Source organism: Hydractinia symbiolongicarpus, chromosome 5, assembly GCF_029227915.1.
Source record: "Hydractinia symbiolongicarpus strain clone_291-10 chromosome 5, HSymV2.1, whole genome shotgun sequence".
Taxonomy (NCBI): Eukaryota; Metazoa; Cnidaria; class Hydrozoa; order Anthoathecata; family Hydractiniidae; genus Hydractinia; species Hydractinia symbiolongicarpus.
Window position 1 is genome coordinate 13,262,543 of NC_079879.1, and position 12,087 is coordinate 13,274,629.

The 12,087-nt window shown below is 33.7% G+C and overlaps 1 protein-coding gene across 2 annotated transcripts; it reads right to left on the reverse strand.

Moving 5' to 3' along the window:
- Nucleotides 1-62: 62 nt before the first annotated feature.
- Nucleotides 63-3,788, reverse strand: LOC130644883 (uncharacterized). Of its 2 annotated transcripts, none has more exons than XM_057450660.1 (5): nt 3,613-3,788; nt 1,867-2,024; nt 1,373-1,447; nt 407-502; nt 63-294 (listed from the first exon to the last, which is right to left on the reverse strand). In XM_057450660.1, the coding sequence occupies exons 1-4, from the start codon at nt 3,677-3,679 to the stop codon at nt 413-415; spliced, it is 390 nt and encodes a 129-aa protein (XP_057306643.1). In that variant the 5' UTR covers nt 3,680-3,788; the 3' UTR covers nt 63-294; nt 407-412. The 2 variants fall into 2 exon arrangements, with proteins under 2 accessions (XP_057306643.1, XP_057306641.1); XM_057450658.1 differs by having other exon boundaries at nt 450-502; nt 3,613-3,785.
- Between the last annotated feature and the right edge of the window lie 8,299 nt (nt 3,789-12,087).

Below are 12,087 nucleotides of genomic sequence, written 5' to 3' on the forward strand. Positions count from 1 at the left end.
GTTCCGAATTTTCCTAATGAGAGCAACTAATCGTAAAAAAATTTACCCAAAAACAACAACAATAACAACAACAAAAGCTTTGTTTGTTTACTGGTATAAAGTTAATACACCAAACTTCTTTATTTACAAAATAGAACTAAAAACGACCAGTGAGTATGTAGTTACGTGATGTCATTTTGTTTTTCCATGCTATTCCTTGGTTTCATAGATAGCTCGAATTGCTTAAAACTGCAATGTGTAAATCCTTTTTTCCCTTTATTGTATGATTTTGGTCCGGCTGATGTAATTGTATCTCTGAAATAAAAACAAAACAGAATAAACATGCTTTAAAGACATATACCTTTATCCCACTGTACATTAAAAAAAAATTATACATAGCTTTCTCGTTTCATATTAAACCACATACACTATTTCAGCATATAAGGCTTGTAAATAACATAATTTTACACCTTCCAATATTTCTCATCTTCATCCTACACTCCAGTGGCATCTCTTCTTCAGACTAAAATTTAAACGTAACTGGTTCAAGACATAAATCTCCACGCACCTTTAGGTAAGACTCACATATTCAAAATGTGTACGCTAAATGTCAATTCGATGATTAAAATTTTTTTACTCCCTCTCTGCTCAAACCTCAAAAACAAAAATACACAATATTTGGCTTTTTCTAGAATGACATACATAAAATTTAAGGTTACTGTAAAGGAAAAAACTCACTTGATGAGTAGTCTCAGAAAAATCCTTATAATTTATCAATACTTTTATATTTTTTCTTATTTTTTTTTTGTTTGTTTTTGAATGCTTAATGAAAGATTTATTTGATGGTGTTAATTTCGTGAGATGTTACTTTTCCAAAAAGAAAATATAATGAAATACACACACACCATTTTTTTTTCACTGTATGTTTTAAAATGGCTTCTTTTTCCGAACGCGTGGTCGCAGACTTCTCGTTTTTACACCACTATATTCAGCATAAATTAAATTCAAAAAGGTTCCAGGTTTTTTTTCTAATAACGTCGTTATGAAATTATTTGCAATTATATATAATCATTCAAAAAAGTGCATATTTTTTCTGACTGTCGTCATAAATCGCCAATCAGTAATTTATACAAAAAAATTCGGGAACCTTTTTTGCATAATTTATTCAGCTTTTCAATAAGCCAATAGAAACCTTTCGGAAAAAGAGACCACAAACATAAAGGCATGTATGCGAAAATTTACTAGGTGTTATAAAATGTGTGAACTGAGTATGCAGAAAGATGATAGAAGTGCGAACTTTTTCTTTATACTGAATATGTATATATGTATATATATATATGTATATTTAATTTAAAATTTAATGTTGTTCTTGCCTTATAAATCATAAACTTACATCAGACTCATCATTGAAAACTGCAGCCAACGAAACTTTTTTCTTTTGAACCAATGGTTCACCTTGCGTCTGTGGCTGGATATGTTAACAAGATAGAAATATCAATTCACAGAAAGCACAATACAGTAAACCTTATAGGTATATAGATAGCAGAATAAAACACAACCTTATAAGATATAATATAAACTTCAAACTTTTACATTAAATTATATGTATATATAAGCAAATTATGTGTATATAAAAAGATTTGTAGTGACACGAATCATCGTAAAACATGTACTACCTTGGGAAAGAAAACAACCGGAATTAGAGTTTTCGAATAGAACTTTCAATATTGCATAAAAATGCAGAATAAAAAATTGCAAAAGTTTAATAAAAAATAGCAAATTTTTATGTTCAGTTATTTTCTAATTAGATTACTTAATTCATAAAAAGTTAAATAAAAATAAAAATATAGCAAATAGCTAGTTATGTAAATAAGATGCAGTCGTTACCTTATTCATTTTAATTGTAATTGAACCAGATTGCTTTTCTTGCTGTTCTGGATTATCTTCCAGCCTCCTTTTACTGCCTAATATAACCTGATTGCCTTTATTGCTAATGCCACAATGGCTGTCGTTACCAGACTTGCATGACAAACCATCATCTTTCTCTAAAGAATTGGAACTGGGAAATTTCTACATCTGTTGGCGAACTCTAATTTAAAGAAAAAAAAAACTCCAGATTATTTGGATTTATAACTTTTGTATATAGATAGCTAGCTAAAGTTACAGGAATGGTTTGATTAAAATTTTGGTGATAGTAGTTAAAACTTATTTTTTTACTTGGCATAATCCTTCTTATTTCAAAATGGCAAATTTAAACTGCAATTACAGGATGAGCAATTTCAAGCTTTCTTTTGGTTCTTACAATTAAAAGAACCCGCACTTACCAGATATCCCTTAATAACCAACCATCTTTTAAGACCTTACCTTTTAGATAACAGCAAATAATACAGGGCGTTTTGTATCAGAATGTGAAATTTTTTTAGATTTTTTACACTAATCTCACCATGCAAAACAAGGGCGCTGATAAGCTGCATAGACCCAAATAATGCTCCCAAAAAAAAGAAAAACACTCAAGATTTACTACAAATGATTCCCAAAACTATAAAAATTAAAATATATTTATTATGTGTTAGTGAAGTTCTTAAAAGAACTGTTTTTGATAGTTTTTTAAAAAAAAATTTATTTGATTAATAACCGATATATAACTTTATTAACTCCTTTCTCTTCAAGCGCCTTCTTCCAACTGTCGTCCGCATGGTATGTTACAAAGAATGATCCAGGCGAGTTTGGGAAAGTGCAAGCAGTTTCGGAGGACAACCCCCAAATTAATTCGAAGTTCCCTGAACTCGCTCTTATATATGTGGGCGTTTGTGGCTTATCTGCACCCTCTTCATGCAAATCCAGCAAGAAAATAAAATTCGGTATCATCCACCCAATAGGCCTTTTTGAAAGTTTACATTTTCTGCGATAAGCCCTTCTGGCTCTAACAACTGCGTGGCAGGAAGAGAGATGAAGACTTTTCAGCCCATTTTTTTCTATGGAAACATTTTAGAGGCTTTAAACTAATATCAAGTGTAGATGAACCTCTGATTGACATATATTCATATAAAGTTGTAATGATACCTTTATGCAAAGCAAAAGACTAAAAAGGACCTCACTTCACCTAACGCCCGCATCTTCCTGCCTGCCACGCAATTGTTAAAGCTGAATGCTTACGGCGGAAAGTGTAAACATTCAAAAAGGTCTATTGCCAATCTGGATTCCAGGGTCTCAAGTGTTTTTTATACACATGAATAACAGAAAAATACTAGCTATATATGCACTTTTAAGTTAGTGGAAAAATAACAATGTATCTACTATAGAATAAGTTGTTTTAGACTAGTAGGCTACCCTGATGGCAGTTTGGGCGCCACGCAATTGTTAAAGTCAAATGCTTATGGCGGAAAGTGTAAACATTCAAAAAGGTCTATTGCCAATCTGGATTCCAGGGCCTCAAGTGTTTTTTATACACATGAATAACAGAAAAATACTAGCTATATATGCACTTTTAAGTTAGTGGAAAAATAACAATGTATCTACTATAGAATAAGTTGTTTTAGACTAGTAGGCTACCCTGATGGCAGTTGGGGGAGGGGGGGGGTAACACACCAGAAAAACCTCTACTATTCTTTCCCATTATTAACACCACCAAACCTTTATGACTCTTATCGTTTTCTTTGGGTTCGTCCCATCGCGATTTTCTATTTTTATTTGATGCCATTTTTTCTTTTCACAACCAATTTTAGTTTAGCGATTTTAGTGATTATGTTTTGCTTTGTCACACATCCCATTACACACAGAACGGAGAGAGTAATGTTTTGGTACCCTTATTGAAAATGAACATGTTGGCAATAACTTCGGTACAATATAATTTAACGGTTTATGATTTCTGTATAGAAGACAACCTGGAAAATAATTACTTTAACTCAACAACGGTCTGACAAATTAATTGGGTAAGTCGTCCACGTATTACTTTCTGAATATAAAGGAGATAACGTATTCAACATCCGTTAGATCTATGTACGTTCCAAAGTGGAGATAATGATTTCTTATTCTCCATGAAGCACATTGTAGTGAGGCTCATCAATGTCTGTTGTAGAGTGTAGCAAGCCTTTTCTTTCCTTTTAGTACAATGTAGTAAAGCGTAATTTTTCGTAGCCATGTGTAGCAGTACTTTATTTCCTGTAGCAGGCCGTAAGAGCGTATTTCTCTGTAGTACAGCCTATTAGTCTGTAGTAGAGTGTAGTAGCTTGTAGTAGAGTGTAGTAGCCTGTAGTAGCCTGTAGTAGAGTGTAGTAGCCTGTAGTAGAGCGTATTTCTCTGTTGTAGAGCGTATTTCTCTGTAGTAGAGCGTAGTAGCCTGTAGTAGAGTGTAGTAGCGTGTAGTAGCCTGTAGTAGAGTGTAGTAGCCTGTAGTAGAGCGTATTTCTCTGTTGTAGAGCGTATTTCTCTGTAGTAGAGCGTAGTAGCCTGTAGTAGAGTGTAGTAGCGTGTAGTAGCCTGTAGTAGAGTGTAGTAGCCTGTAGTAGAGCGTAGTAGTAGAGCGTATTACTCTGTAATAGAGTGTAGTACGCTGTAGTAGAACGTAGTAGCCTGTAGTAGAGCATAGTAAAGCGTACCTGTCTGTAGCAAAGCGTATTTCGTTGCATAAAACAAAAGTACGGATGCAATTCTTTGTAGTGTTGTGCAACATAGTCATCCACTCTTAGAATGTCACTAAAAAGGCAATTACAATTCATCACTGTACAAACTCTATTTACAAAAAAAAAAAAAATTATTCACAGAGCCAAGACAATGGTTAAAAAACGCACGGGCTTACAGCAGTAAACCTTCAAACAAATAGTTGTAAAAAATATTCTAACTGTTAAGTCAAAGTGAACTGGCGAAAACGGCGTTCAAAAGACTATTTCGCCATAATGGTCTCGCACTATATAAAAACGAAACAAAATCTGGACATGTTCCCACAGCTTCCCAAACTTTTTATCAGCAAATAAAGTGTAGTTGGTAGATAAACAAGGGGCATAAAGGGTGATTCGGCAGTGTTCATCAGAATATCACATACAAAGAAGCAATTTAGCAGACCCGCTTAAACATTCCTTCTCAATTTTACATTTTGTGTTCTACTGAGCTCACCCAACGAGTTTGAAATACCTAGAATGCACACCATGGCTCTCCAATGCAGCAAAAAGTGTTTATCCATGCATGATCAGTTTGTTTGAGCTTACAGAATACATCACAAGCAATTAATGTTCCAAATATCATTAGTGAAGGCGAGTGATCAGTATTACGTAAGAGATACAGTTGTTTCCGTAAATTAGGCCTTTGATAAAAATTTAGAAAAAAGCTCCTGTTTTAGAAGCAATCCATACATCACAGATGCGGTTATATTTCGGTAAATTGAGCCATTGATAAACATTCAGAAGAAAGATCCTGGTTCTAGAAGCAATCCGTACATAATAGATTTGGTTGTTTCGGTGGGTTGGGCCATTGATAAAAATTCAGGAAAATGGTCATGTTTCTATAAGCAATCTATACATGGCAGGTTTAGTTGTTTTGATGAATTGGATCTTTCATAACAATTCAGATAATGTTTTTGTAGCATTCAATTTTGGCCGGAAAATAAAATTTCAGAACAAAAGTTACCAAATTTGGCGCTTGTCTATGATAGTATCAGTTAAACGCTCAATTTTTCTCTTGTTTCGTTCAATTTTGACAATAAAATGAAATTTCAGAATAAAAATCACCGAAGTCGGCACTTGTCTATGGCATTATCAGTTAAGCGCTCCATGTTTCTCTCGTTTCGCTTAGTTTTGGCCGGAAAAGGAAATGTGTCTAAGGTATTGTCACATATACGAATTCTACTTGTCTTGTCTTCGATATATTGTATATACCTATTATCTCTTGGTTGAACGAAACCTTTTTTTGTTTTACAACATTAAAACTTGTTAACATATACCGGAACGAATTTTAGGCAAATATGTATCACGCCGTCTTCGTTAAGGATTAATCTGGTATGCTTTCGACTATAGAAGAATCCGTTTTTTGTGAAACAATTGTTAATATATATTGAACAATTGTAGTTTGTAGTTGTAGTTGCTTGATGAATGAGTTATACTCTCAGGTTTATTGAATTGTTTTATGATGGTTCTCATAATGTATATGAATGTACCGACAGTAACTCAAAATTTCTTTTTAGTTTCCTCAAATAATTATTTTTTTCTAAGCATGCTCATGCACTACGAAAGTCAAAACCATTAGCATCCGTGGCCTCACAGAATGTTTCACAAGAAGATTGCTACTTCTTTATATATTGTTTTTTGTTAATATAGGAAGTTTTCTAAATGATTACTTCAAAACAAATATGATCAAGCTTGTGGCCATCCTTTTTAATATGTTACATAGCATGCTGGGCATGATATTTTGAAACATTCACTTTCCGTTTGATAGCCCATTGTGATTGATTTCAATTTATTTCCACAAACGAATATATATAATACAGTGTCACGTATGAGGTGTGCTAGTTTTACGTATACTATACGTCTTGTATTATTCTAAGAAGCAATTAACTACTTGTTAAAAAGGGAAAAATATATATTCTACAAATAGTTGAAATATAGTATAGAGCTACTAGTTTTTCTAGATTGAAGTAAAATGAAAAGTCCTTGCAGGCTAAAAGATTTCGGAACAAATTCAATTTATTTTATTCACTTTATAGTTCAGAAACATACTTTAATGACTTGACACAAGTTGATAATGTAAATTGATCACAATCAATAGAACATACTGTGTGGAATGAGTGAGAAGGAGAAAACGAAGGAGGAAAAAGCCCGTTTAAACAAAATTTCGGATACGATACGAAATCTTAAAAAATATGTAATCCCGGTACAGAGCTATGGTGGTTCAAATAATAAATACAGACGATAAAAGCTACATTATTCCGGGTCACTGTCTGAGCCGAACAGGGAAAAATCACTTTCACTGTGACTGTTTTTGTCGATCAAATCATCTTCATTGTCTATGGCATATATGTTTTGATCAATGCCAATAACACCCGCAACATATTGGTTTTATTTATTCCCGCTTAAATGGAATTAACAACAATCGTTTTGACGTGAAGAAAAATAAATTTTATGACTAATTTCGCTCACTATTTCGTTGTTTTTTTAATCTATAGTGGATTTTTCCACGGGACGAAATACTAGTCTAATATAATAATAGAGAGAGTGTGTCTGTGTGTCTGCAACGACAAAGTGGATGTGTTCATTTTCCTTTGATATCGCCGAAAAAAGTTATGTCTTAAAAATGTTAATTTTTTAGACGTTACGGCGCGACATCAATATCACTACTTTAAACAGTGCAGCTAAAAAATTAAGGTCAAATATCTTGGAAACGAAGTGGTGACGTCAGTAATTTTTCACAGCGTGGGTAACAAGGTGCCACCTAGGACCAATTTAGGTAAGTTTCCCAAACCTGTGTCCCATAATCCGTTTCGGAATGGACGGGTTGATGACGTCATCAAAAAGCCTTCAAACCCTAATATCTCTGCAACCGTTTGTCAAAAGTACATGATCCTATACATTTTCTTGATCAGCGTTTCAAGATCTATACGATGAAGGCAACAGGTATACAAATTTCTGAAAAATTGTTTTTTGTGCTTTGGGATGAGTCTTTGCTGATGTCAGCAAAATTTTTAAACCCTTATATCTCATTTACAGCTTATCAAAAGCACGCGATTATATACATTTTCCTAATCAGCGTTTCAAGATCTATACGGTGAAGGCTACGGGTATACAAATTTCTTAAAAAAGATTTTGGTGCTTCTAGGAGCAATTTGCTTACGTCAGCAAAAATTTTGAACGTATGTATCTATTTTTATTCGTTCCTTAAAAATACATGTTCATATACATTATTTTGATCAGAGTTCCAAGCTCTTTTACAAAAGATACTACGAATTAACAAAATGCTAAGAATATTTTTTTGGTATAGGAGCGGGACACTGCTTGCGTCATCAAGATTTAAATGCTCTTTTCTATTTTTCCTCTAACTAAGTGGATGTTTCCACGGGCCTTATCGACTAGTTTTCTATCATAATATTAATCAAATAATATGTTTAATGCCCAGCTTTCCTTGTGGTTACTTTGACTCCGCCAGCTCCCGAATGTTCTTCCGCTCACCCACTAAAGATTTGACTTTCGTGCTCGTGTGAATACATAAATTAATTTAATTAGCACACGTTCGTTATTTCAGAATATTTGTTCGTTATTAATTCGTAACAGCTTATTTGTTGCAATTATAAATTTGTTGTAGATGGAACGCTTTTTATCTCATCATTTAGAAGCATGCTATTGATATTGAGAATTTTGTCATGATAGATATGCTTTTTGGCCGAACAAAATTGTTACCTGAAACTAGATTTGGATATATAAGTTGTGTTTGTTATAAATAAAAATGCCATACATAAATATCAAAAAAGTTAGCATCAACATTGGCGAATGGGGAAAGTTAGTAACCGGTTACTAACTTTAACCAGGCTTTGAAAAGAATGTGACTCCTTTCCCAAACATACTTCGAGATATCACAGTATGGGCGCGCTGCGGCGAAACATTTGTGCAAATCACCGCCATACTCAAAAGTCTTTGGAATAAATTTGTAATGTGCAGACGAAAAGAAGGACACGAAGACCAACTGTAGCAAAACGTGCGCAATATATCAACGTCAAAGCAGCACAAACTTGTCTACTGTGAAGGATAAAGCTTTGGTCAACGATACAATTTTGTCATGCGCATGCATTGCAACATGCTGCATTGCATTTTTTTCATGCACAATTAAGCAGAAATCGCCGAAAAATGTTGCTGCAACACTGCGACAAAATCGAATCAGTTTGATTTTCTTTTAGTGTTGCAGCAACGCTTTTTTCTGAAAAGCGAAAATTAGTAGTCATTTACTGCAACATGAGTTTAAACCAATCAAAATGCGTTTAAAACGTATGAATTGTATATATTTGAAAGGTTCGAAACGTAAACAACTTTATATGATGGCAGATTAATGGCAGATTAACTAAGGTTTCTTCGAGGATTTTAAATTTAATTTCTCTTAACTAACGCTAAGACGCAAACAAATGTCAGAGCAGATCCCTAAAATTCAAATTTACGTTACGGCAAACTCCTGCATTGCAATTAACAAATCAGCACAAAGTCGGCGTGGTCACGTCGTACTCTCTTAAGTCATTAAAGAATTAATTATATTTGTTCGGGTGAGACCATTCTCGATATTGACAACGTGAGCAAAGAACAATAGACCTAACCCATAGACGTTTCCCGAATTACATGTTTTTTAAAAGTATCGAATTTTAATGTTTTGACTTTGGGATCATATTCAATATCATTGAATTGGTATGTGTAAGAATTTTTAACTTAAAGTGAAAGGGAAAATGTTGTTTTGGTGATATTAATGTTACGAAGTCTTCTTAATTTTCTACTTGTACTAAAAAGCCTCGGTTTTGAGCAGAGTTCAGTTAGCACAAAATTAAAAAAGCTGTTGTAACAGGTTATTTGTTTGTTATATGAATCTGAAGATTTTACATCCTATCCAGGTGAGGATTTCCAAAATCGCATATTTATTTTGTTTGAAAAAGTTTGGAAAATGCAGCGGTACATCAAAGAAAACTAATTCGGAAAAGGTGTATTGAAAAGCGCGGTCAGTATTGTGACCGCAGAAAAATCGTTCGAGACCCAGCGTAATTTTTCTCACTTTTTTGGTGACAATAAAAATTATGGTGGGTCTTCTGGTTAGATAGCAGACGACCTAGAGAATAACGCCTTATTATGAAATTAAAAAAACCGATGTATAAAAACAAAATTCCACTAACAAAAATCAACTTTATTTGAACATTTGACTAAGAAATTTAAAAATACTGGTTGTTAGTCTGTGAAAAAATCTGACAGACAGACAGACAGACAGACAGACAGACAGACAGACAGACAGACAGACAGACAGACAGACAGACAGACAGACAGACAGACAGACAGACAGACAGACAGACAGACAGACAGACAGACAGACAGACAGACAGACAGACAGACAGACAGACAGACAGACAGACAGACAGACAGACAGACAGACAGACAGACAGACAGACAGACAGACAGACAGACAGACAGACAGACAGACAGACAGACAGACAGACAGACAGACAGACAGACAGACAGACAGACAGACAGACAGACAGACAGACAGACAGACAGACAGACAGACAGACTGACAGACAGACAGACAGACAGACAGACAGACAGACAGACAGACAGACAGACAGACAGACAGACAGACAGACAGACAGACAATTTTTTCGTTCATAACTAAATTTAAAAATCTGGTCCACTATTTTGCACCATGGCTTGTGTAGTGTGTAGCTAATAGCTAGTATATATAATATTTTCACTTTTTTATTTTTGCAAGGTTTCTTATTTTAGTGGGAACTGTTTTCTATTGTACCAGGTTCCAGTAAGCATAAACAAGAATAAAATTTTATCTTGAATCGATTCAGCTATGCATATGCAGAGCAGTTAATGTAGTTATTTAAATTCAAAATTCAAAATATGTTAACGATCACAATAATTTCAATTCAGATAAAAGATCAAGAACGTCTTACCGAACGTGAAGCAATTTAAAACAATGTAGAAATGATTGTAATTTATTTTGTTTTTTAAGCCAAATAATGATACAAAGTGAAAGTGGAAAGGAAACGATTGGGATACAAACCGGGTTTGATAATAATTTCTGGGGGGAGATTTCAATCTACCCCATACTGCCTGGCCCAGTGGAACTCCATCAACAGGAGCCAATACCAAGGAGAAAATAATGATCAAATATCTCAACGAATTTTGTTGTGACTTGATGTTGAATTAAATTATCACGAAACCTACGCACAAAGATGGTAACACCCTTGATCTTGTATTCTTGAACAACAATGACATGTCTTTTGATTATCAAATTATTCCTACGCTACTCAGTATATCTCATCATCATAGCTTTGTTGAAGTACTAACTCTCTTCAAGGTAAAACAAAGCTTGCAAACATCTTCATGTGACTGAAATACTATCTATTTTTTATGCTATATGTTATGATATGTCTTCAGCGATAGTCCCAAGCAAATTTGCAAAAACAACTGTCAAATCAAACAAACATTTAAGATACCGCCGAAATCTCACAAGAAGGAGAAGACGAATCCACAAAATATTGAACAATACCACTTCAACTGCAAAAAAGGAAAAACTAGTCAAGGAACTTCTTGAAATTGAAAAAAAATTACAAAAATCTTATTTAAATGGAAACCTCCAACAAAAGTGTGGAAATAAATTGTTTAAAAGCATTTATGGACTTCATGGAGTCTTTGTTTTATGAAGGTAAAGTTTTTTAATATTTTTATATGTTTCCTTGGTAGCAGATAGTGTCAATAAAACAGATCTTAGACACTAATGTATGTGCAAACGTAAAAATAAATTTAATCAGAAATATAAATTCAATAAGAAATAAAAACAAAGTGAACATGAGAAAAAAGAACATTTCCTTCGTCTATGCTCTTTTTTGTTCAAATAATCATACGGAATAATCATATCACCTCACTGGTTAGTACTTTTTATCTAATTTAGTCCTGTAATGTTGAATGTTTTAGGTGACAGTCTAGTGGATGCATATGCCGTCTTAAAGTTTGTTAGTGGTGTTGGTACTATACCACCTCTTGGTCTTTCTTCTAACCTACTATTACATTAAAGCACTGGTGTGTAAACTTGCCGAAACCGTGTCATTGCAAACCTACAGTATCGACGTGTAGCTTAAATTTGACTTTACCTGTACATTACAACACGTTTGAAAGCATGAAAACAGCCGTGGAAGATGCTGTTCGAATGTGACAAGGCTTCAGTAAAATTTAAAAAATGTAGAAAATTATTTGTTTACTTGTTATGTTAAATTTTGTTTCAAGTACATATCCGAGGGAAATTAATATCCCAACTTTCTTGTAATAAAGGGAGTTAACGTTGCTTGTGTTTTCTGGTAAATATTTTAGTTTAAATTATAAGCTGCTTTCTTAATTTTTCTTTTGTGGAAATACGCGAAAAGAAAAGGTAACA